The following is a 26,041-nucleotide window of genomic DNA, read 5'->3' on the forward strand; positions in this document are numbered from 1 at the left end:
AGGTTTCCATACATGTCCCTTGGAGACAAATAGTCCATTTGGCTAATTAGAAGCCTGCACAAGCTTTTGCATAATTGGTCTGAAGAAAAGCCTCACACTGTACTTTCTGATTACTGGCTCATTTCTCTTTCATTAGCAAGATCTTAACAAAAAAGATTTAACTGCATTAGCTCTACTTAATGCCAATGTGTTCATTAATCAAGATACATCAATTTTATCAGAATTTTTAAATGGTAGAAAAATCAGTAATTGGGGTGGGGACAAGCCAGCAGTTCCAGAGGAGAAACACATATATACTATACAGAGAATACTCCAAACTGGGTGAATGAACTGCAGTGGGAGTTCTTAATCGCTCACTAAATGGATTTCTAAATTAGGGTGTTTAGTAAAATGGGGTTCCCAAGATTTTGCCATTGCTTTTAAGGAAAATCAATTTGACAATTTGATGTAATTAGTCTATTCAAATCAAAATAGTAGATTTTCTGTGGGGAATCAGAGATATACATGTTCAGCAACAAAACCTGGTACACATCACCCCTGCAATCATTGGTTATATTTCTACAACTAAATTTAAAACTTCCATTGCAACCTATAGGAACATTTGGGGGTGGCAGTGAAGTGTTGTGACAACCATTTTTGTAACTGATTTAGGAAAGGTCCTGTGAGCAAGCCACATATTGTCTGTGTGAGTTTTACGAAATGCTCTGCATTTGCTTATGTTTTCTATTCACTATTAATTTGAAATCTTCAACTAGAAGCTGCCAGTTCCAGATCTTGCAGAAGGTTCCTGCGATTTTAAACAGCAATGCGGCGCACGTAATAATAATGTGCATATGAAAATGACTAGCATATAGGCATTTAATAAAGACACGAGTTGATAAAATATTCCAAAAGAAACCCAAAAAATCTTTGCATCACTGAAACAGCTACTCAGTGTACAGTTCATGTACACTTAAGCTCCACTGGAATGAAAGAGCCTATTGCAAGCCCCCATCTCAAAACTACATTATTTGTCTAGGTTGGAGACTAAATCCTGCTCCCATTCCAAAGCTGATTGCTGGTATTTAGAGTATCTACCCAGGTCTCTAGGCATGTGCCGCTGTAGCTTCTGGATCATCAAATACCCTATGACCCATAGATGAACAGGAGTACATATGTTTAGAAAGATCTAAACATCAAGCATTTATTTAAAATGTGACAATGCTTTTGACACAGCAGCCCTTGTACATCTCTTTGGAGTGATGACTTTGGTTGTTTCACTCTCAGCAGCATGCCCTTACTAGTAACCCCAGAATGTAAATAAAAGGCTAATGGACAAAAAGGGGCTTCTAGTTACTAACGTGAATCACTTTTCTTAAAGTGACAATGCCACAGTTAGCAGAAAAACAGTGTAAACACCAGAAGAATGTAAAAAAAAAATCAGTTCGTGTTCAGTTTCATCCATCTTTTTACCTGACAATGACAGTCCTCAAGAAGCAGCGTCATACATGCAGAATACAACTATGCAGCACTGGCAACTAGATAAACAGCTACTTTATACAATGAACGCCATACACAGCCGTTATGAACTACCGATACTAAAAATGAAATTCCAAGATGCCCAAAGATAAACTGTCAACAATGAACTGGTAGAGCTGCCATCTCTTCAGCGGCCAAAAGGAACAGTGTTAACTATATTCTTCGCTCTGGAAACGGGGGGCAGAGTTTCTGGCAGTTTCATTCTCCTGTGTTGTGATTAAGTCTATAATGGCTGTCAGCAGTGCAGTGTCAGTTGATTTAGTATTGTTCCAGTCCACAGGGTGTGGGTTTTCTATTTTCTCTTGTAGAAGGTCATCCAATTCTTTTTTCAAATCCTGTGGATAAAAGGATGTTGGTTCAGAAAGAAACCCAAGAGCAGGAAGTTTCGAAAGTCATTCTATTTTTCTATAGTGTCAAAAACTTAATACATACTTGGAAATGAAATGTATTATTCTCTTTCATTATTCTGCATTTTGCTAAGAATGTGTGTCAAACCTCTTGGAAATTTAACTAGCTCTTTTCTGCCCAGTTAAAATGTAACTTACTTTAGGCACAGCTTTATCTGTTTCGAGCTATTCAAGAACTGTACTGTATAAGGCACTTTGAAACAAAGTAAGTTTCTCATAAGGATAAAAAAAGAATTGGCTAAGGAGTCAATGGGTGGTATCCAACTTAAGTTATAGGCAGAGGAAGCCCACTGAAATTAATGGAAGGAAGTTAGCATTGTCCCTTAATTTCAATGCATCTACTTTAATAATGAATTTGGATACAACCCAATGTCTTTAAAAGAATCCCATTTTCAAGCTGAAATAATAGTTGAAGTTGTGGTTTAGTTAAACTGCATATTTTCACATCTTGTTCAAATTTACAACTTCGCTCTTGATAGCACTTTTTAACAGTAACAATAAAAATAGCTTATATAGGCCAAGAAAAGACTAATGTGAAAAAATGAGGCAAAACACAATAAAAAGGCAATTATTTTTGAACATCAATCAGATAAGTTCTGTCTTAATTTATCATAAGGTGGTTATATTTGATAAATAAGTGAAATGTTTTAGTTTTTAAGATCCTATTGTACTTCTTCCCCAACCCCTTTCAGAAAAAAGCTATCCATCTGGCATTAAAATCTGGTGCTTGATTGTACTTCATCTATCTCAAGGCACAGGTGGGGGATTGAATGAACAGGGCTGTACACTGCTTATCTAAACATTGATTCTCTCTGATTACTCCACTTTAAGTGCCTTTTTCTAGAAACAGATTTGGTGCAGCAGGAAAATATCACATAGAAATAAATGCAGTATCTCCCTGTTGGTTGATTAATTCATCCCCCCCCCCCCCAGGAAGGAAGGAGAGAGCATTTCACGTGAAATCCTAAAATGACAGTTCTCTCCAAAATGAAATGCCTGAAAAGGACTGATGCCTGAAAAGATCTTTCAAGTTTATACTTTATAGGGAATTACAACACAGCAATCTAAGCAGATGTTAACATTTAGAAAAAAAGAAATAAATGTTTTTGTAACACCATACTATATAAGCTGTTCCAGGAGTATGGCAGTTGTTTGTGTAGAAGAAAATCTGAAAATGAAATGGGCAGCCCACTCACCTTCACGAGCTGTGCTATTCTTGCTGGAGACTGAAAAACAATCCACTCATCCACAGCAATTGTATCCTGATCTTTGTCCTTCTGAATAGAAATATCTCCCCCAAAGAACAAAAGGCAGTATGGAGAGACTTCTGTGCAGTCGTACAGGTATATCTGTAACAAGGAATGCAGTCAGCACATATAAACTATGTTACCACGTTCAAAATAGGGCACGAGAATGTACCAGTGCATACTGAAAATGGGATCTCAAGTTACTTGGTTTTAAACTTGTGTGTAGTTCCTCTGAAGCGAAATTTTAATAATGTGGCAAACACTGGAAAACACTTTAGGTGCAAGGTATTCCGAAGCCAAGACAATTATTATTTTAATTGTGAAAGGTTTCAGTCCCATAGTTAGCTGCATTACATGCAAACAAGTGCTGAGCAAAGATTTGCTGTTCTTCCTTGACTAGAAACAAGAGTAGTGATAAGGCATAGCTAAAATATGTGATATCCCTAGGCCTGTTAAGAAACACCAAACACTACACCCTTTTGCATTCCATGGGCTGTGCTTCTCAATGTGCTCTCCTCCCTTCTGGAATGACAGTCGTAAGATCACAAGAAGCATGGAGGACATGAGAATCTGAAGAATTCCACTGTGAGCAGCAGGCATCAGGAGGGAGAAGGGAGGGCACAGAACAGGAATGAAGCATTAAAAGTTACCAGCACTGCCATCTCTCAACCAGGAGTTGTCATTTTGAAGCCCCTTGTAAAGTGAAGTGATAACTGCGGTGAGTGGGGCTGCGTACAGACCAGACTAGTTAAGCTAACTAAGACTGTAATTGCTTCAACAGAACAGACTGTGGAGAGACTTAAAATACACCCACATTTATCCTTAAAACAATACAAAATAAATTTTCACTTACACTGCTTGTCCTCATCTTCAAATGGTAAACAAGCCAGTTGTAATGGAATTCTGTCTCTTCAACATTGACAGACTTGGGATGGATGTAAACCGTTCCATCTGTTTTAGTGGAAACTTTAACCCTTAAGACAGACAAATCACTTATAATTCAGCTACAAAGGAATAACATGCACATACGTTCAAAGATTTAAGATAACTGCCCTTCAAAAAGAGACTTGTAATGTGCCATTAGGGCTATCAGCAATTCCTAAATTAGATATTGCTGCAAGATATTTAGGCAAGAACTGAAAGGAAAAACAGGAAGGATTTTAAGCATCTATACTTTAAAAAGTTCCACTTCAAAATCAGACTACAGTATCAGATTACTTTAAAGATTTGTGTTATATTAATTAGAGAATAATAAGGTATCAGTTGAACTTCATTGCAATTTGTGTGCTCTATTCCCTTTTTCATTCTGAGCAAGAAGATATTGCTTGCATAAAGGATAATCCCAGTGATGGGGAAAGGAAAATTATACTGTCCTGTCTATGATACTATCCTCATTTCAATTTCTCTTTTGAAACCCAACACATTTTCAAAACAAGAGGAAAATAAGTGTTTGATATACGGAAAGCCATTTTCTATCATCATTATTAGTGACCTATCCAGTCCAGGGCTTAGCATCAAAGCAAAATATAATCAATTTATTTTTGCTAGCCATCTACCAAATAAAACATAGATTGTGGAGACGGGATCAAGAGAACTCTGCTTATTCAGTCTTAAATTTTTATTTGTGGCTCCACCTAGTGGCAAAACTATGCTATTACATTTTGCTCAATTCAAATAGGAACGAGCAATCTGCATACTGGTTATTGTGCTAAGCATGTCTTACAGAAAGGACCACTATTTCAGACACAACGGATTCTTCTAGCCAAAAGAGCAGTGTAAAAAATTAATAAATAAATTTGTGGTTCTCAATTGGGATGATCTCCACAAAATTTCTGTTCATCTGGAGCTGCAGGATCCCAAAATTAACCCAAGTATCACCTGCCCAATCTGTTGTCTCACCTGAGTGTGTGGAGGGGGGAAATAATCACATGCTCCCCCAGAACTCAAGTATTCCTAGACTACATAGTTAGCAACACGAGGAAAAATATATTCCAGCCTTCTTCCAACTACGTAGAAACCCTTGTTTAATATATTCACACACATACATTCTTGGTAATATTGTCCCTTGTATTTCTGATATTTTTTTATGATCTATGATATTGTGTGTGTTGACGCTGGTCTGTGACCGTATTAATAAATTCATTCATTCATTCTTGGTAAAAAAGCATGGAGAAGAAAAAGCCTTACATTTTTCTCTTTTTGCTGAAGTTTGCTCGGATCTTTGCAACCTTTGGATATAAGCCAGCACAAATAACAGCTTTGAGTAGCTTCTCATTGTCTAGAAAAGAAAATAGCCAAGTGAATCAACAATTCACAAAGGGAGAATTGAAAGCGTATCTGGTGTACTGCTCCTCTTCAGAATTTACCTGAGTTCGTGTTGGATTTGGGATCTCTGGGGCTTCTACTATTCACAAACCCAGCTGCAAGGAGATGTTCAGCAAACTGCCCTTTCATGTTACGCAGCATCTAGAGAACAGCATGAATCGATCAATTTGTTCTTACAGATAATGTCAAACTAAATCTGTTTCAAAAGTGTACGTTTTCTCGCTAGAGACAAACAACTATTACCTGCAGAGTATTTGAAGAAAGAAAATACTCCCAGCAATAATCCTTTTCACACCTGAAGCCACGTCGCTGGGCCTCTTCCCAACCCTGAAAGCACAATTATTATTATTATTATTATTATTATTATTATTATTATTTAGTATAGGTCCTTTTAAAGGAAAACTGGAGCTGAACTGAATCTGATTTTTATATCTTCCTCATCTGAATGCCAGATGGAATAAGAAAGCATTTTATAGAGTAGTAAAGAAGTTAAATATGAAGTGTCACAATAAGAGTGACCTAAAAAAATAATATGGAGTGCATTCATTCCTTTCACAGAGCTGTATTAAGTCAACACATCCAGATTAGAACTAACTCAGCAGCTAAAAGGAAACTACCATTCATATCACTTCCTTATTCCACTATGCGTAAAGGGAAAAGATCTAGAACGGCAATAATTAATCCTGGTCTCCAAAACAAGAGGAAGAAACACTTCATGAACTGCAAGTTGGAGGAGATACAGGATTAAAATTAGACCCATATATTAAAATTGTTCAGAGCAAATCATAGCAGAAAACAATGAAACTTGGAATAAAAAGCTAACCTACTAGTAATACCCGCCTAGTGGTGCATCAGTTAAACTGCTAGCACATTTGCAAAGCTAAGCAGGGTCCAGAATTCTAGTTACAGGGTCCAGAATGGCTTCAAATTGGATGGGGGGGGGAGTGTTGAGATTCCTGAATTGCAGGAGGTTGCACTTAGATGACGCTCAGGGTCCTTTCCAACCACACAATTCCATTCTTCTATAATCTCCATACTAAATGCATATTTGGGTTTAATACTAGTTTGTCACCACTACTAGTAAATCAAGTATGGACCGTGAAGATTTCATCTCTGTGCAATGTGAGCTGTTCATGCTAATATTTGAATCCTCTTTAAATTATTTATTTAATAAACGATGTTCCCCCAGTGAATCCACCACCTGTCAACTAGAACAGTGCTTCCCAAACTTCACCCCGTCGTGGACAAGTTGAAAATTGCTGAGGGTCTTGGCAGACCATTTAACAACTTCTCTGCCTGTTGCAAGAATTGTAATTCCATAGAATTCAAATTGTAATGCAACAGTATACAGTGGTACCTCGGGTTACATACGCTTCAGGTTACACACTCCACTAAGCCAGAAATAGCGCTTCAGGTTAAGAACTTTGCTTCAGGATAAGAACAGAAATTGGGCTCTGGTGGCGCAGCAGCAGCAGGAGGCCCCATTAGCTAAAGTGGTGCTTCAGGTTAAGAACAGTTTCAGGTTAAGTACAGACCTCCAGAACGAATTAAGTACTTAACCCGAGGTACCACTGTACAGTATATTAATAAAAGCAGCAATGAAAATGACTATTCCATGCAATGGATGTGCTGTCTCACATCTTCAAACAAATACCCAGGAATGCCAGGGAACCACCACGAAACTTGCAGACCACTGTTGGTCAATGGATCACATATCTACCTTGAAAGCATTCACAATGGTGAGGTGATCACTTTTAGAACTCTTTGACAGTTCCTTTCTTCTTGCGTCTGCTACTTTTTCTTTACCCTTAAGAGAAAAACACACAAAGTTGGACTAATCTGTGTATTAAAAAGAAGAAAGAAAGACAGACTCAGGAGATATAACCAAGAAAAACTAAGTGCAATTTGCTGTAAGACTAAAACATAGCACATTACAAGGGGGAGGGGGAAATCTTTCTGAAATTAAAGGCTTCATCTTCAAAGAAGAACAAAAACTTAAATTTAAACAAAAATTACTTTACCAAGGGAATGACAAAAGGGTCCTTGAAGCTGAGGCTGGCAGCAATAGTGAGAACAGGATCTAAGCAACAGAATAAAGCTCCAAAGAGAATCATTTTTCCTATGTGTGGCTCCACTGGTAATCGCGCCAAATGAACTCCAAGGGGAGTCAATTCTTCTTGCCTATCCAAGGCATTCTGTTAAAGGGATGACACAAAAAAGAAGAACATAAAGAATGAAAAAGAGTATCAGCATTTGGTTGAAATCCTTGTTAAAGAAGCCTAAATTCTGTCCCTGAAGTTTTAAGGTACGGTGAAACTTAGTTTCACATTTATTTAGAATAGCACCACCTGCTTTCATAATTACAATTTTCAGCAATAAGGTTGGGACAGCAGAGAAGAGTAGCAAATGTACTGGAATAAACAGGGTTGAGGAAAACTGTGAGCAATAATCATGAAGACAACTCAGGTAGGTATCCAGGGTGAAGGTGATGAATCTCCCTAAGTCTTTAGACTCATTGCCTCAGTTTTCTATCGCTCAGCAAGATGCTTGCTTTAAAAGTACCCAGATGCCATGTACTACTCCAAATTAATGAACGTACACACAAATTAGCAAATCATCAAGACACAAAATTCTGAGCACCAGAATTTCTTGTTCCAACAGAGTTTTAGGAACTGACTGCTTTTAATTAAAGGGCTGGTGCCGTGATGTTTTTAATGTAATTATTAGCATGTTTTAAACAGATATTATGTATGTATATAGTTTTAATTACATTTGAATGATTGATTTTTTTCTGTTTTAGCAGTTTTTCTTTTTATCTGTAAGTTGCCTTCAGTCCCATCAGGGAAGAAGAAGAAGAAAAAGAGGTGATTTTTACTGTTGTTCTCAAAGCTTATTTGAATTTTAATAAAATACCAACTGAACAACTGCAGCAAAATGAGCATGCACTGCCCATTGTGCTTTAACCAGTGTAAAAATTCAGTCTCTTATTCCATTTCAATGTACTGATTTTCGTGGTTACATCTATCATTAGAAAAATTACAAAAACAGTCCTTTCCAAGTCAAAACTAGATATTATTTGATTTGGGTGAAGTTCAATTTTAAATTGCACTAAGATTTAAACTACACTTCTTAGTACAAAAAGAAGTTTATTAACTTAAGACTTCAAGTGTTTGATGTTTTCCTTGCCTTAGATACTAAAATCATGTATAAAGCTTAGACAATATCAACAGTAAACATTTGTAATTGCTGTTTTCTGAATGATTTCTAAGAACCATGAATGAACATTCTCAAGCCTGAACAAGTTGTGAACTGCCCTGAGTTCTACAAATGAAGGGTGCTATACAAATTTGTTACATAAAATAAAATATCAGTACAAGAAATAAACAAAAAATTACCAGCTGCATGAGATTTTTAATGGATAACAACACAGCATCACGTGATGGTGGATCCAACAATTTGCTCAGAAAATGGGCAATTCCTCCAAGCTTTAAGATCTGAAAGAAAACAAAGTTCATCCTATCAATACTACTTGAACGAACTCCAAATCTTTATGCTTGATGCAAAATCCTTTACCGGAAAGGCTACCCTAACAGGGTATATATTATATATATATTACCTTGATTTGCAAACAAAGTTCTTCCAAAGGTGTCCTCAGGATTTCTGGCAACTGATAATCGTCTAACAAACTGGCACGCAGACCATTGTACAAGTGGTAGCAGTTACCAGGCTGGACTCTGCAGGAAGTTAAAATATTTTGACACTGTAGTAACATTGATGTGTTATAAGTAAAAGTGGCTTAGCAGTATACCTTTTTTGCAAAACTTGCAATGAAAGAATGAGAAGCTCAGTGTACCATCAAGAAGCAATTATAAAGAGAAGCAATAATCTAGGACAGGGGTGGGGAACCCCAGGCACAGACACAAAATGAGACCCTCCAGACCTCTTAATATGGCCCTCAAGACTTTCCCCAAGCCACACCTCTCATCAGCACTACTCTGCCCCTTGAGTGCTTTTGCCTGGCTGGAATGCGTCCCTTTAAGAGTTCTGTGCCTAGATAGAGGGAGAGGTGTGTGCGTGTGTGCGCGCGCGCACACACACACACACACACAAATACGTGTATGCATAAACCTCTGGCTCCTGCATAGTTGAAATATAGCCTACTGTTCGAAGGTAAGAGTCATGGTTGTTGCTCCACCCTTTTTTGCTCTAGCCAATATTGCCACTGGCATGAAACCCTGGAAGGGAACACATCCCTTGAGCTAAAGAATGTTCGCCATATCTGATCAAGGACAGCAGCCTGGTGCAACAAAATGAAGAAAATGTTACCAAACCAACACCAGCTTCTTTTTATATATGGCACAGGGGATAATAAATGCAAATATGGTGCTGGCAGGGATGATATATCTACCTGCCAGTCTGACGTATGTCAACAGAAAACTAAGGACCACAATGCACTCCCCTTTAATCAGTATGAGACAATAACCTTATAGGATGGGATTGCACCGAATCTGCAATGCAGTGAAAGGTAACGCCTGATTGGTCTCACAAAGGATAGAATGGCAACTGTTGAGTGAAGCAACTTTGGGCAGCTAAACAGCTATGCACCTATTACACATTTTTCTGTATTCACGAATGCTCTTGAATACCAGAGTTCTAGGCAAATTCATTTCCAAGTGATTATGTGGGAAGATATTAAGTACTTCCACAGTTAGTGGGAGTAATTTTCAGGTAGCAATACTGTGGAGGAAAACTCTTCAAGGATAGTGATACTGAACTTTCTTTTTCTTTATGTACTATCTGGTAAGTCGATAATATCTAGAGAAATGAACTGAGTAAAAAATGCTAAGAGAGTAATCTACAGGACATGATTTATTTGTACTACATGTACATTAAAGGTAAAGGTACCCCTGAACGTTAGGTCCAGTCGCAGACGACTCTGGGGTTGTGGCGCTCATCTCGCTCTATAGGCCGAGGGAGCCGGCGTTTGTCCGCAGACAGCTTCCAGGTCATGTGGCCAGCATGACTAAGCCACTTCTGGCGAACCAGAGCAGCGCACAGAAACACCGTTTACCTTCCCACCAGAGCGGTACCTATTTACCTACTTGCACTTTGATGTGCTTTCGAACTGCTAGGTGGGCAGGAGTTGGGACCAAACAACGTGCGCTCACCCCGTCGCGGAGATTTGAACCGCCGACCTTCTGATCAGCAAGCCCTAGGTTCTGTGGTTTAGACCACAACACCACCCACGTCCCTCTACATGTACATTAACTCACTACCAATTATTTGTGCTCAAGAGCTCAACCTCCGCTCGCACAGCATCTCCACATAGGGAGCAAGAATATCAGGCTACAAGACCTATACGTATCAACTAGGCATATGTGCTGTGCATATAGTCCTATGCCTTAAGGTTTTATTTGAAGGAGTTCAACAAATACAAACGATGCAAATGTCAAGATAGTGAAGAATTTTTTTCTATATGGTATTTTTAGACTGTAATAGAGAGATCGTGCTGCTGAACTACTTTAACTTCTAAAACTAAGTTTAAATCCCTGAAGAACAGTTGTGCTGGACTATGGAAGTAAAAAAAGAACCCTAAGAAATTCATGTAACTGCTTAAAGGCTAACAGAAGTATTCTGGTATAAGGTTTTGCAGGTTAGAGCCTCCTTTATCAAAGGTTTGATGATACAAGAGGACGCTCCAATCTAAAATGCATTGGGCTCCACCATATTACTTTGGGTATTCAGTCTATAAAAATTAAATATCAAAGGGGCAAAAAACAAAACAAAAAATTAAGCCAGCAAATAAAGTCTCTAAAGGAAAAGCTTCAGATTAATCAATAAAGTCAGCAAAGTGAGGGGGAAAGTTAATGTCTTTAAAGTAAACTTTAAATAATTTTTTTTAATTAAATATTTGAAAATGTTCATTATTGCAATAGCCAAGGTTTCCCTGCTTCTGTCCATTCTGTTACCATAGATTACTCTTACCTTCCTGCTCTACCTTTCCTCTGCTTAGCGTTTGCTTTGCTAACCCACTCTGCAGCCATCGTGCTAATGTTGTTCTGTGTATCAAAGTTAGTTTCCTTTATCTTTCCTCCATCTATAACGTATACCACATCGTCTATGGTGATGCTGCAGAAATGGGAAGCAGGAAGAAATGGTTAGCTTTTGTACATCAAATAGAGACAATCTGCATTGATTACGTCAATCTGTAGAAGAAATTGCCCCTTACGAAACACACAAATTGTCCTGCAATCAATCGTAATGAACAGAGACTACCACTTGCTACAGTTTTGCTATTTCTTACATAATAAGCACAGATCCACCAAGGAGTGAAGTCTGCAAGAAAACCAAAAAGCTAAAAATGCTCAGACTGAAGCAAGACTAACTGAACATGTCAGAAGCTAAGACTGTTGGCAGACATGCTTATGTTATTATTATTATTATTTTACAGATTCATAAACCACTTCACAGCCACAAACTACTGAAGTAGTGTGCAAAAAGATAAAGGAGGTAAAATACACAAAAAATAACTCTAACAATAAACCAATTTTTACATCGATACAATTAATAGCCCATAAGATGACTGGGTCATACTTAAGGGTAAGTTTTCAGATCTACTCATCAAGACAGCAGGCACTTGCCTAACTTCAGTTCTAGTACTAGCTACATAAAACAACATTAAGCATGCTAATCTGGAAATAAGTTCTATTTTTAAGCAAGCGTGTTTTGGGTTGGAGCCTTAGGATAATCGGCTGTAAGCATGCTTAATGGAAACTGTTAGCCCTTGGGGTTTTCCAACAAGCAATCCAGTCTAGGCAGCACTCCTATCTAATTCCCAAACTGTCAGTGTAATGGATATTGAGGAGGGAAGAGTCTGGGTTATAACTTCTTTTGCCTAGCTTCATGTGCACTGTTTTAGGGATGAGGGTCAGTTTCGACACCTGACTTATTCCACAGGCCATCAGATATTGCTGAATGCTGAAGCCAATTTATAAAAGCCGAAAAGGAACTGTTGATCATATTGTAAACAGTTTTTCTTAATGAATACAGCTCCCCCTGCAGCTCCAAGTCAGAAAATGCCAAAGTTTCAAGGCAAGGCTTTGCTGTTGCTCCTCTCCTCTTGAGGCTCAGTCAGATTCCTGTCTAAACTCTAAGCACATCTTCTCATGATCTCTCGCTCTGCACTGAGCCATTTTTTCCTAATTTTGCCTTCCCTCCACTTTCCATACCTGCTTGTATTTTCTGTTATTCTTCCTCTCCAAAAAGGAAAATGCAAAAACATTGTTTACCTCAGCCTTTATTCCCCCACTTTTTATTGGGCTCCAGGAGGACTGAAAACCGTTTCCCTTTCAAAGGAAAAAAGGCGGCATTGCAGGCATTGTGCTTAAAAGTGCCAGCATTCAAAAAGAAACTCAACGGATTAATTGGGCAGCACTCAAGAGACCTCTGATATCCATGAGAGAATGTGTTGCTTTCCCTTGTACAGTATATGCATTCTACATTAAATTTCCACATTAAACTATCTGATGAATCCAAAGTGGAAAAGCAGCTTCACTGTACATATTTTAAATTTATTTTATTCCTCGTTCCACCACATAAAGCAATTAAACATTTTAATTTACACTTTTGATGAAAATCCTCCTTTTGCCCAACAAGTTAATTTCAAGCATTGCTAGAAGCATAAACAAAGATTTACCTAGTCTCAGCGATGTTGGTAGCAATTACAATTTTACGGACTCCAGGGGAGGTCCTTTTAAAAACCTAAAGAAAAACAAAATCAGAGAAAAAGTGTTTGTTCCAGAAATTTCTTTCTCATCCTAATATTTGTTTACTTAATTTAATTTCTTTCAGTCAAGACATGCACATGCATACACTCATCACTAAATTTAAACACCAGAGCAACTACGCATTAATGGATAGTTGAAACATTTTATTAAGGTATTATTACAACAGCAATCCAAGAAGAAAACAGTTATTTGGAATAAAGGATATGATCTCTAGAAAAGCAGGTGGATTTTAACAGGCATGGCACAGCCCAGTTGAGACATTGTGTTCTATATCATAGGGAGTGGCTGGGTAAACCCAGCCAGATGGGTGGGGTATAAAATTATTATTATTATTATTATTATTATTATTATTATTATTATTATTATTATTATTACACATGAGCCCACACTCTGGTCCCAATTTTCAAGGATATGGAGATTCCACAATATGAAAAACTGATTCCTTCCTTGCTGCTTAGTAAGACTGAAATCAGTTTTTTAATGTTACTTAAAATAATAAATACGATTGGGCAACAAATAAACATATGCGCTTGAATTCAGAGAAACAACAGGGGGAAGTGGGGAGGAAGGAATATGACCTCCTGGCCTCCCTCATCTTAGCGCTAGTCACCCCAAATACCTCACTAAAGGGTTGTGAGACCCTAAATAAGGTGGGCTACGGGGTGGGGGCTGAAAATCAGAGGCATATTTGTTGCCAGAAGTTATCTTCTACCCAGTACTTCCACCAGCATTTCTCTGGATCCAACCAAGTAAATTATGTGAAGGCACAGCTGTTGAAGTCATTCTACTTTAGTTTAAAAAACTGAAAACAGATTTAGAATACTCTATACCAAATGCATGCATTTTCTGTTGTGGGAAGGATGTATGAAAATAATGACAACTGCTAATTATAAAACTTACCTGGGTCTGGTTAACAGTAGGCATCAACGAATGCAGAGGTATAATAACGAACCTATCTGAAAAATAAAATTGGCATTATGGTACTACTCTAAGTAAAATTCAGTTTGAAAGAAAAGCTGAAAAGCTAGAGAAATTTAAGAATATAAATGAGGTACAGTTGTAGGAAAAATGAACTACTTTCTTCAAGAAGCCACAGATTCTCGTTACAAATAATATTTTTGAAAGCACTAGTTAATTTATTCATTTTGTTTTGCCCATAACAAAGAAAATTCAAAACCTTTGTATATTTTGCCTTAAATATTGCATTGTAGCATTAAACTGAAAAAGTCTTTGAGATCAGCAGCTTGTTAGGTAAAATTAAAATTAAACCTTTGAATATTTTAAATTTATTGCTAGAATCATTAACGGCTATCCATTTGATTCACCCAAATAAACTGATCTGCTCTCAAAGGAAATGCAAAGCTCAACATCCTTGAAACATTTGTTCCACAGAGGGTTATGTTTGTGCGATGTCATCATGCGAAACCACATTAAGGATGGAGACTGCTATCCTTGACATTTAACAGTAACCAATTTATTCGCGGGCATGGCCAAACTTGGCCCTCCAGCTGTTTTGTGACTACAACTCCCATCAACCCTAGCTAAGAGGACTAGTGTTCAGGGATGATGGGAACTGTAGTCCCTAAACAGCTGAAGGGCCAAGTTTGGCCATGCCTGAGTTAGGGGGATTTACCAGCCAACACTGTAACTGACATGCCACCCCAGATGCTATCACTTACTGGTCCCCTGCAGTGGCTGTTCAACCATTGCATTGGATTCAAATGCATTTTTAAGAAAGACAGTGGGAATTATGGTTCTGGCAGTCATGCAAAGGAGAAAGCTGCAGGGCAACAGGAAGAGGGGCAGAGGCTCAGAATGGCAGCTAGAGAAGTTCAGTAGGCTTTAGGGACAGAGAACCCTGCCCTCCAAGTGTTACTGAAGCATCTTGACAGTGCTAATTTAACTGCTCATCCTAATTTAAGATTATTTAATGTAGGCCAACATTCATTTGAAAAGGGTAGCTGAATTCTGAACTTGTCTGCCAACTTGCATATGCTGAACATCAGCAGCTATGTTGGCACAATTTACAATCTATAATGCTGTGTTGAGATTGCTGCCAAAAGGTGCTGGGAGGGTTTGGGTTAACAGTTTATAAAGAAAACCCCTAATTCGCAGCAGATTATTTTAAGAAAATCAAAGAAGATGATTTACCTGACTTAAACATAACTTGAGACATCAGAAGGTCATTTAGAGTGCTAATGTTGTCCCATCCAGGGAGAAATACAAGTATTGCACCATCCTACATGAACACAGGTAAATGGAGAAATCGATTATCCAACATGGATGCATAGTTCAACCCATAAAGCACACATCATGGCCAAGTTCAGACATGTTGTTAAGCCACAATTTAGGAAGTTTGGATCCCGCTCACAAATTTAGTTTGTTTCACCTAATGTTGATTTGTGTCCCCTCCACAGGGTCTCACCTCCTCTTTGAATAGTCAGCTTGTTTACAAAGTGAGTGGTGCAAGCAGTCTGTTGCCTGGTAGGATGAGGAGGGTACAGAGGTCTGTGAAAATGCCAGCAGGAAACTCTTAGCTGCCCAAGTAGTTTTGTTTGAGTCTCGCATCCGTGCACTTAGATCGGTTGCAGGGAAGGGGCAACACAACAAATTAGAATTAAACCAGGGTACTGAACTTGGATGTAATGACAGACTACAGTTAACATAAGCCAAGATTCATGCACCAATTTTAAACCATGGGGTTTCAGAACATGATTTGTTAGCCAAAAACAAGCCATGATTATCCCACTGAGGCAGATTCATATGTGCAAGCAAACCAGGGATTAAGCATTGTATCCAATTCAACCTGTAAACTTTATTTTTGGTATTTCTAAAACCTTGCAATCACATTCTTAATATTATTTGCAATTTGAAAATTATATGCAGCAGAAATACTTGATTCTGAGTAACTTTTGTCCCCCAGTACCACTACTGTCACTATCACAATTTTTCAGGGAATAGAGCAAAGCGCCAAAATACCATTGAAAGCATTGGTAATCGTGAAGACAGTATTATCTGCGTATGTTCAATTTTATTATGTGAACCATCATGAAAGACATTATTGCTCAAAAACTATCTTAAAATACTATATTCTATTTTCAAAACTTATGGTGTTAAATAAAATGGGATTAAGCTAGAACTTAGTACAAAACAAACATTCTACTTCCTGAAATGTTTGCTTGGGAGCAAGAGACATTGAAATATCCTGTTGAAGCCAAAGGATGTGTGATTTGGTTCTGAAAAGCATTTACTCAATTTTTCTCTAAGATTATTGACTTTAACATACAAGCACAGAAAAACATTTGTAGCTGTTGTCTTTGCTTGTTTGTCAACAGAGTACAGTGGTACCTTGAGTTACAAAAGCCTCAGGTTACAAACGCTTCAGGTTTCAAACTTCGCTAACCTGGAAGAGCTACCTCGAGTTGAGAACTTTGCCCCAGGATGAGAACGGAAATCATGTGCTGGTGGCGCAGCGTCAGCAAGAGGCCCCATTAGCAAAAGCACGCCTCTAGCTAAGAACAGTTTCAGGTTAAAAACGGACCTCCGGAACAAATTTAAGTTCATAACTAGAGGTACCACTGTAGTTAAGATTCCAGTCTACTCTTGAATTTCTACTATGATGTAACTGGAATACAACAACGTTAGCATAGCCCCTGCTTGCAGTATTGTGGTGGTGCACTGATCGTGCCTGGTAATCAGAATATTTCTTTACTATAGCCAAAGATACAGGACCATGACCAACAACAAACAATAGTTTAATAATTCTTCTATCATATAATCAACTGTTGTAACATATAAACAACATTTTAAAAAAAGACAGTGAAAACAACTTTATGTATTAGTATTAACACACACACAGGGAGAGGAACTTTATACTAATCCCTGTGATTTCATATGCCTCACATTACAAGTGCACAGTTGCCTACAAAAATTCCAAGAAAACAATTCTCTACAAAATAATTTTCCTCTACAATTGCATACAGCCAACACTAACTTATATTCTGTTTTTTAATTATGATGACCATGAATGAAATTTAAGCCTTTTTAAGTTCCATTTATTTTAGTAAGGGTTAAGGTTAAGTTAGTGCTTAAGTCTCTTCTCTTGAAATCTAGCAGATTTAGAATTTAGAAGTTTAATTAGCTTGACCTAATCTACTTAAGAAGAGGAAATAATTTAAAAAGTGAAGTCATATTTAGCCAAGTTGAAACTCACCTCTTCTTCAAGAGCAATGTATCTGATCAGTGCTGCAATCAAATCGAGGTCAACTTTCTCATCATCCATCATTCCCAATGCATCAATTGTACTTTCTGAATACCTAGAAATCACGTACAAATAAAAAGCATTATTTAACCATATGTGCTATAGTTAAGTTTAGCACAAGTACACAGGCTCTTGTTTTATACAAATAGCGAAAAGGAGACTGGTTAAAATAAACACAGATCAACAGAAGAAACTGCTGAAAGAAGACAACAGAACAGAGTGGACCCTATTTGCTTTTAAGCACAGAACAAATCTCAGTCTCTCTTAAACACAGAAACTGCATGTTTATACAGAAATTCTACTGTGTTTAATAATAGTAATATATTTATATATCACCAATCTGGCTGGGTTGCCCCAGCCACTCTGGGTGGCTTCCAGCAAATTAGAACATCAAATATGGTTTGCTCCCTAGAACGTGCTAGGATTGCAGCCATAAAGTGTCTGTCACATATGTAACAAAAATCTGAAAGTTGTACAAAAGTGAAAAATAACCCTACCGTCCTCTCAGCTGCTTCAAATAATCTGGCCACTGCTCATGATAAATTTCTTCTTTTTCTTCCTTTTCTGGCCTGCTTATGTGCCCCTGCATAAACCTCTTTTTCCAATGTGGTCTGCGATCCGTATTTTCTGGAATGTATCTTCAGAAATAAATATAGCATTCAGTAATAATGTTTGCATATTAAGTAAAAAAAAATTAAAGATCATTCTAAATATCTCAATATAGTCTTCATATTGGGAGAAGTCAGGAATCATTATACGTGCCACAATGTAAAAAGGAACTAAGAGGAATCATTTTCACACTAACCGTAGCTTCTCAATTACATCTTCCAAAAGGTACTCCTTGACAGGATAGGTGAATCCAGGAATATGGATCATAGGACAACTGTCTGTATAAAAAGGGGAAAATATATATTACATCACCTACATTTTAGCAAACTGCATCATGCTTGAAAACAAGATACAAGACACAACTTACAGAATAGCTAGAAGCATGATGCTTATCCAAATAAAACATTTTTTTAAAATGCTATTGTTATAGTAATCAAAAAAGCTAGTTAGGTTGTTTTTATTCTACTAGAAAGACCAAAGGGATTTAGAATGTTTAGGGAAGTTTTTAATGTTTGATTCTGTTTTTAAAATTCTGTTGGGAGCCACCAAGAGTGGCTGGGGAAACCCAGCCAGATGGGTGGAGTATAAATTATCCTTGGCATGAACTCAAGTGTTCAAAATGCTGCCAAAGATATTGTTCACTGAAGTAAAATGTTTATTGCACACAGAATATGATACTTCACCTGATAAACTGATTCTGACAAAGAATAGTTATACCACAATATGTGTGTGTCTTTTAAGGCGTCATAGAACTATTACATGAAAATGCCAAGTATTCAGTGTATCATTTCATGCAGAGATAAACTAAAAAAATAAACAGCATATATTTTGTCTATTTATTTAGACAAATACAGGCAACTCCACACTTCTGCACAACTGTGCACATGTGCGATACCTGAAACCCGGAAGTGGTGGAAGCGAGCTGGAAAGTCCTCCTGGCTCGTGAGCAGACTCTCCCCAGAACCCAAAGAGGACATTCTCTTTGAGCTCCGGGGACGGTCTCCTCATGAGCTGGTGCTGCAGCGGGGTTTTATTGATGCTGCTCAGCCTCCTGGCCTAACAGCTGACAAGTGAGAAAGCAGCGGCAGCCTAGATTGTAACCCCATAAGAAGACACCTGTATTTTGTTATACTATGATGCTTCCAACATTCATAGCAAAATGCAGTGGATTATTACACTTGTAAAAATGTAGGTAATTTCACACACCAAAATAGTCTGAGAACTTCTCGGCATTCAGCGTAGCACTCATCAATATGACTTTCAAGTCGAGTCGTACACTTAGCAGATCTTTGATTATGGTCATTAAAACATCTGATTGGAGATTTCTCTCATGGATTTCATCAAGGATTACATGACTAACACTGGCCAACTCCCTACAACAAAAGAAGCACAGAACTGATAACCCCCTATATTCATAAGAAACAAAATGTTAATCAGCAGATATGAAATAAATGGAAATGAGTACAGCAAATACAACTATTAACAGCAGCTGATAAAGCTTTGAGGAAAGGCATTCAAAATTTTCTTTTGAAACAGAGAAACACATACTTATCTGACTGGAGCCACTGTAGGACAATTCCTGTTGTGCAGTACAAAATTGAGCCTTGTTTCCTTGGCAACCGGCTGAAAGATAGCCATTAAAAACAATACTTCAGTTCCTCTTGATATTGCTTTTGAAAAAGCCAGAAGATACTTTTAAGTGTTATAATGACAGTACACCTTGAGCTGTACTCACTTACTAAGATTCAAGCATCCAATGTCTGGTTGTGCAATACGAAAATAAAAGCTGCAGTTCTATACACACTTATTTGGAAGTAAGCTTAGTTGAAGTCAACTGGACTTCTGAGAAAGCATGCATAGTTTGGCTTCATGGTATGCTCAGCATGCAGCCAACAAACAGAATGTCTAAGGTATGACACAACAATGCTTAATTAACCCATTTTACTAGTTGCTGCTAATTCAAACAATACACACAAATGCCACTGTTTATATCTTGGTTGCTCACCTGTTTTATATATACACATTACTTCTAGAGGAACATAAGGCTTAACTTGACAGCAGCTTAGCAGAATAAAAGTTGCAGCAAAAAGTAAGTCTTGTGAGTACAGTCGATTCAAAGGCAAGTGGGTGGCCACTTACATCACAACTCCGATTGGTTCTCTACTTGATAATGTATTGTGTTTGTAGCAATTCCTCACAAATATTTGTGGTACGGTGTTCCTATTTGTGGCAACACCCACAATTTGTGACAGCAAAAGTCCAGGTGGAATAATTAACACCTGAAAATACATGAAAATACAATTCCCCTGGTGCAGCTTATCAGATGGAGCTCTGTCTGCATGGCTGTATACACAAATACCTCATATGAAATCTTACAGCCCAGCCAATAAGCATTTGCGCTGACACAATTATTCACAGGACAGGTTACTAATTTTGTCACCAAAAGTTACATCGCTACATCTGTGGAAGGAGAACCCCCTAGGTAAGTAACAGCACAGCAGGGATGCTAAAACATATGCCCACTCTAGTCTGTGCATAGACATTCTTCAAGTATAAAAACTAACAAGAAAATACTCATGTACCTTTCAAGCCGAATTTGATATCCTGTACTCTTTCCATTACCACATACTTCAGCCCTTTCTGCCGCAACTCTCTCTGCTACCTTAACATTAAAGAAAAATCTGTTAATGTTTTCTTCTTTGTAAATATGGTTACTTTATCCCAGAACAGATATAAATGTCACTTACAGAGATAGCACTGATCCTTCTAGGCTGAGTACATACAATCCTGCAGGAAGACCCCTTCCCTCGCTCAATATAGTCATCCAAGATGAACTGAGTAACTTGAGTTGTCTTTCCGCAGCCAGTTTCCCCACTTATAACGGTTACCCGACTGCTATTTATGATGTTTACAAGCTCCTATTAAAAAAGAAGAAGAAAAAAAGAAGAAACACACAGTAATCACTCTTTAAGGTAAAGGTAAAGGTACCCCTGCCCGTACGGGCCAGTTGTGAACGACTCTGGGGTTGCGTGCTCATCTCGCTTGAGAGGCCAGGAGCCAGCGCTGTCCGAAGACACTTCCAGGTCACGTGGCCAGCGTGACGAAGCTGCTCTGGCGAGCCAGCACCAGCGCAGCGCACGGAAATGCCGTTACCTTCCCGCTATAAAGCGGTACCTATTTATCTACTTGCACTTAGGGGTGCTTTCGAACTGCTAGGTGGGCAGGAGCTGGGACCGAACAATGGGAGCTCACCCCGCCGCGGGGATTCGAACCGCCGACCATACGATCGGCAAGTCCTAGGCACTGAGGTTTTACCCACAGCGCCACCCGCGTCCCAACAATCACTCTTTACCCACTCTTTAAAAAATACACCAGGGACTGAAATTGTTTAATGGTGTTTCTCAACACAGTAGAACACACGAACATTTTCCACTAAATTCTCATTGCCTTTTAACATTTCATCAAATATTTTTCTTTTCCAAATCTTAATGCTCATCTGAGTTAAGACAAAAAGGCTCATATTCAAGATATGTATTTACCTTTCTCATTCCATAAGAAGGCAACTTCTCGCGAAATCTCTGCAAAGTAAAGAAAAATTAAGTGAAAATAGAGTATATTTATAATATTTATAAATTTGGTTAGCAAGTTGAATACGATCAGTGATGCTGTTAAGCTATGAACTGAAGCACCAACCTATTTTTTTTAAAAGCATGTTAATGTTCCATCTAAGACACTGAGAATCATATATATTAATAATAAATGTATTCAGCTGCAACACATTAACGCTTGCCTTTTCCACTAAAGGAGAAGAGGAACTAGAACTATATCAACCTCTGACTGTGTTCCTAAGCAAGTTCCTTGAGGAAAGTTAGGTTTTTAAAGTTCCTGTGCCTCTCACTGCAGTAAGGATAAAAATGGAATGAAAATATTATTTATCTTTCTTTTGGGGGGGGGGGAATGATTAGCTGCCCTTCATCAGAAGATTCTAAGGCAGTGTACACAAATATATCTGGTTCATCTTCATAACCTAAATAAGAAGCTGGTGCAGAGCTCTTGACAGCAAGCCCACATGACTGGGCTGCCCATTATACCCAATAATTTAATTCGGATCACAACTGATTACACTATATTCATCATCTTGGCTACTAGATGAAATACAGCATAAAAAAACCAGCTCAGGGTTTCCACATATATTAAGTCATAAATGATATCTATAATTTCTAGCCAAAAGCATTTATGCAAACTTCTATTCAGATAGATACAATTAGAGATCTAACATTGTACAAATGGGAATACACTAGTGCAATAGAGCTTGATCTTCCCCTCCTGCCCTCAACATGCCCCAAAATCTTCTCTGGAGGCTACCTGCATTTCAATATATCTGGAATCAGTTTTTTTCTTTTTCAATTCTTCTTTAAGTTGCTCATCTAAATCAACATCAGGTTTATTTTCTTCTAAGAGATATTCTGAATCTTGATCAAGGAATGTTTTTTCCAATATTGGTCTAGTTCTTTTAGGTGCCCTCTCAACAACAGGTTTTTCCACAACAGGCTTTGGTTTTGGAGGGGTCTCCTTTGTGTACCTGGAAAAGGTGTGGTTAAGCATAAGTCATCCAGCTCTAAGAAACACACATCAGTAGATAAATTTGGTATTTATAGTTTTGATCTACAGTCCTGTGTCCAGCTATGAGTAAATAGGTGATCCCATCCTGTAAACAACTTAGGTGGCAGCTGGCAAGCAGATAGCTCAGTCGGTAAAGCATGAGACTCTTAATTTCAGGGCTGTGGGTTTGAGCCCCATGTTGAGCAAAAGATACCTGCATTGCAGGAGGTTGGACTAGATGACCCTAGTGGTCCCTTCCAACTCTACAATTAGAACTCACTGCTCTGCTTGCCTGGATTTTCCTCTCTCCCACACCACACTGATATTTTGCCACAGTACTATCCCAGTTATACCCCGTGTTGTATAATCCCCAAGAGGCCACAAAGTTGCAAGGCACAACAAACAAAAACCTGAGATGAAAGTAGCTCAATAAATGTCACTAGCTACAGGCAAGCCCCGATTTGTGCAGGGGGTGCATTCCAGGTCATTGTGAAATTGTGTGCAACTGAAACAGCCTGCAAACAACCCACTCCGCCCCTGACCCACCCTTTAGTGATGTCTTTTATTACAGACTACAGACTACTTCCAGAGTTGGCGCTGTGCACATATTGGTTGTGCCTAAAACAGGGTTTGCCTGTATTTTAGTCATTCTTATTCCAAATGGCAAATATTTCCCAATTTAGAAATACTGTTGTGATGTGATGTTCCATAAGAATATTAAGCACGAAAACAAATGAAACTGAATACAAATTACTATAGTGTTTGATAACAAAACAGAACATAGAATGGCGTGTTTAACTATTTTATAATCAAACTACTCTTCAGTTGGTTTGCATACTGCAAAACATACTGCTAACATTTGACATGAAACAAAAAATATTATTACCCTTCTTCATCAGACCACCAAGACATGGCTTCTTGTTCTTTTTCATTTTTGCTCTGGACAGTGTTCAGCAACTGTACAATCTGTTCTTCTCTGCGCTCATCCATACGCACCACAGCTCTCTATATATGGAAAGAACAATGGATTTTAACAAAATCTTAAAGTATAACATACTCCATGCTCAAAAATCTTGCTCCAATTATCTCAATGATGGACACTCAATATTGTAAAATGAGGACTACATATATTAAATACTAAGGATATGTCAAGTTACTACTATACTTTAAATTTAATGTTTCTGTACAAAGTTGAGAAAGTCTTCATTATCTCTAACAGAAACACACAGTAAAATTCTCTGTCAGCATACACCATAGGACACCTGCACACAAATCTTCTCCATATGGAAGAACATTTCCTTTCATACATACATGTGAGGAAAATGAATGCTATTGTTTATTTTATACCCACCTGAGTGGCATATACACGGATACAACTATTCAATGCTCAAAGAGGTTCTTTCAAGCATCATACAAATGAGAAAGGCATCAGCCACAACAAATGTACCTTGTGGGGCATGTTTGCGGGACATTCTTCAAACCTATTTTAAAAGTCTGACCTGTCATCCCCTTCCTCTCAACTTGTAGCCAAACCCCCAATCCTCAAAATATGCCTTAGAGAGTTGAGAGGCTCACTGGAGCCGATTTGGGGCGTACACGGGGAGAGGAAAGAAACAATAAGCCCTGCTGCAGGAGCAGGACGCCACTCATGCAGCAATGGCTACAACCCTTGATAAGATCACTGCAATGCCCTTCCCTTGCTCTTGACTCAGAAACTGCTACCAGTGGGGGGTGGGGGTGCACACATTTGGCAGATAGGATGGGAAATTAGATGTCCCAACACCCCCAACCTCACAAAAAGTGGGGTGAGATTTGCCGCCTTGGGCCAGTCACTCCGACTGATGGGGGACAGGACTGGGCAGAAGAGTTGTCTTTCTATTTCTGCTGGGAGCCTGAAGGGCCCTGCCCTGCTTCTTTCCACCTGGCTTGGGGCGGGGCCTGACAGCTCCATAAAGGAGTGCTTCTGCTGCTGCTGGGCAGAGAGGGTTGAGTTTTTGTTTTTAAAATTGCTTTTATTTTTATCTATGTCATTTTAAACTGTGATTGATATTAATGCTGTATTCTTAGTTTTCGATTTTATGAATTACGTGGACATTGTTTTCCATTTGGCTGTGTACTTTCTGATGTGTTTTATTTACTGTTTATAACTTTTGTTATGTTGGTAATTACAGTATGTAAATCTTGTCATGCTGTAAGCAGTCTTGAGTATTGTTTTAACTATGGAAAGGCAGCACACAAATAAAATGATGATGATATTATTATTTCCCTAAACGGCTTCAGTCCTGTATACCTGAAGGAGCGTCTCCACCCTCATCATTCTGCCCGGACACTGAGATCCAGCGCCGAGGGCTTCTGGGGGTTCCCTCATTGAGAGAAATGAGGTTACAGGGAACCAGACAGAGGGCCTTCTCGATAGTGGCGCCCACCCTGTGGAACGCCTTCCCTTCAGATGTGAAGGAAATAAGCAGCTATCTTATCTTTAAAAGACATCTGAAGGCAGCCCTGTTTAGGGAAGTTTTTAATATTTAATGATGTATTGTTTTTAACACTCGATTGGGAGCCGCCCAGAGTGGCTAGGGAAACTCGTCCAGATGGGCGGGGTATAAATAATAAATTATTATTATTATTATTATTATTCCCCAGCGCGGTCAGGACGAACGAGATAGGCAGGCGCGCCGCACCAGCTTTCAAAGGGCCTCTTGGATGTGGCCACCTTCAAAAGGAGCGGGCCGACAGGTAAATTCCTCAGGAACGAAGGGCTTCACCGGAGGCCTCTTCTCTCAAGCGCCACCCCCCTCAAGGGTCCCGCAACGACACATCCTGAGGGCGCAAAGGGCGGGCAGGCAGCGCTCGGCCGGCCACCCTGAAGCCTCCCCCCCTCACCCACCTGCTGCCTCTCGGCCTCTTTGCTCTTCTCGCCCTGCCGCCGAGCGTACCACAGGCCAATCTCGCGGCCCTTCAGGTGCGGAGGGGGTCGGCCCCGGCCGCCACCGCCGCCGCCACCACCACCACCTCTTCCGCCGCCTCCAGCTCCGCCGCGGCCAGACGACGACGTCGACGACTGCGAAGCGCGGGGCCCGCCCCCGCGGCCCCTATCCCGGCGGTGCTCGTAGCTCATCTTGCTGCCGCCGCCGCCGCCTCCAGGTACTGAGACTCTCCCTAGCCGGCAGACGCTAAGAGGGAACCGGAAGCGGAATTCTCGAGAGGCTCTTGAGCCGGCCGGGCCGAATCGTAATCACTTCCGTTCTGGCTGACGCGCAGGCGCAGACGTGGATTGAGGCTCTC

General features: G+C 39.1%; 1 protein-coding gene across 1 annotated transcript; it reads right to left on the reverse strand.

Annotated features, from left to right (window-relative positions):
• Positions 1–1,429: 1,429 nt before the first annotated feature.
• On the reverse strand, positions 1,430–25,890 carry DHX36 (DEAH-box helicase 36). The gene is made up of 25 exons (XM_053390318.1): positions 25,644–25,890; positions 23,643–23,761; positions 22,520–22,736; positions 21,694–21,732; positions 20,902–21,072; positions 20,737–20,816; positions 19,703–19,777; positions 19,361–19,527; positions 18,351–18,432; positions 18,043–18,183; positions 17,498–17,600; positions 15,436–15,523; positions 14,185–14,240; positions 13,194–13,258; positions 11,483–11,626; positions 9,114–9,231; positions 8,893–8,991; positions 7,519–7,692; positions 7,218–7,304; positions 5,741–5,824; positions 5,539–5,638; positions 5,360–5,450; positions 4,026–4,146; positions 3,122–3,274; positions 1,430–1,853 (listed from the first exon to the last, which is right to left on the reverse strand). The coding sequence occupies exons 1-25, from the start codon at positions 25,872–25,874 to the stop codon at positions 1,668–1,670; spliced, it is 2,991 nt and encodes a 996-aa protein (XP_053246293.1). The 5' UTR covers positions 25,875–25,890; the 3' UTR covers positions 1,430–1,667.
• Between the last annotated feature and the right edge of the window lie 151 nt (positions 25,891–26,041).

The sequence above is a fragment of the Podarcis raffonei genome, chromosome 5 (genome assembly GCF_027172205.1).
Source record: "Podarcis raffonei isolate rPodRaf1 chromosome 5, rPodRaf1.pri, whole genome shotgun sequence".
NCBI lineage: Eukaryota > Metazoa > Chordata > Lepidosauria > Squamata > Lacertidae > Podarcis > Podarcis raffonei.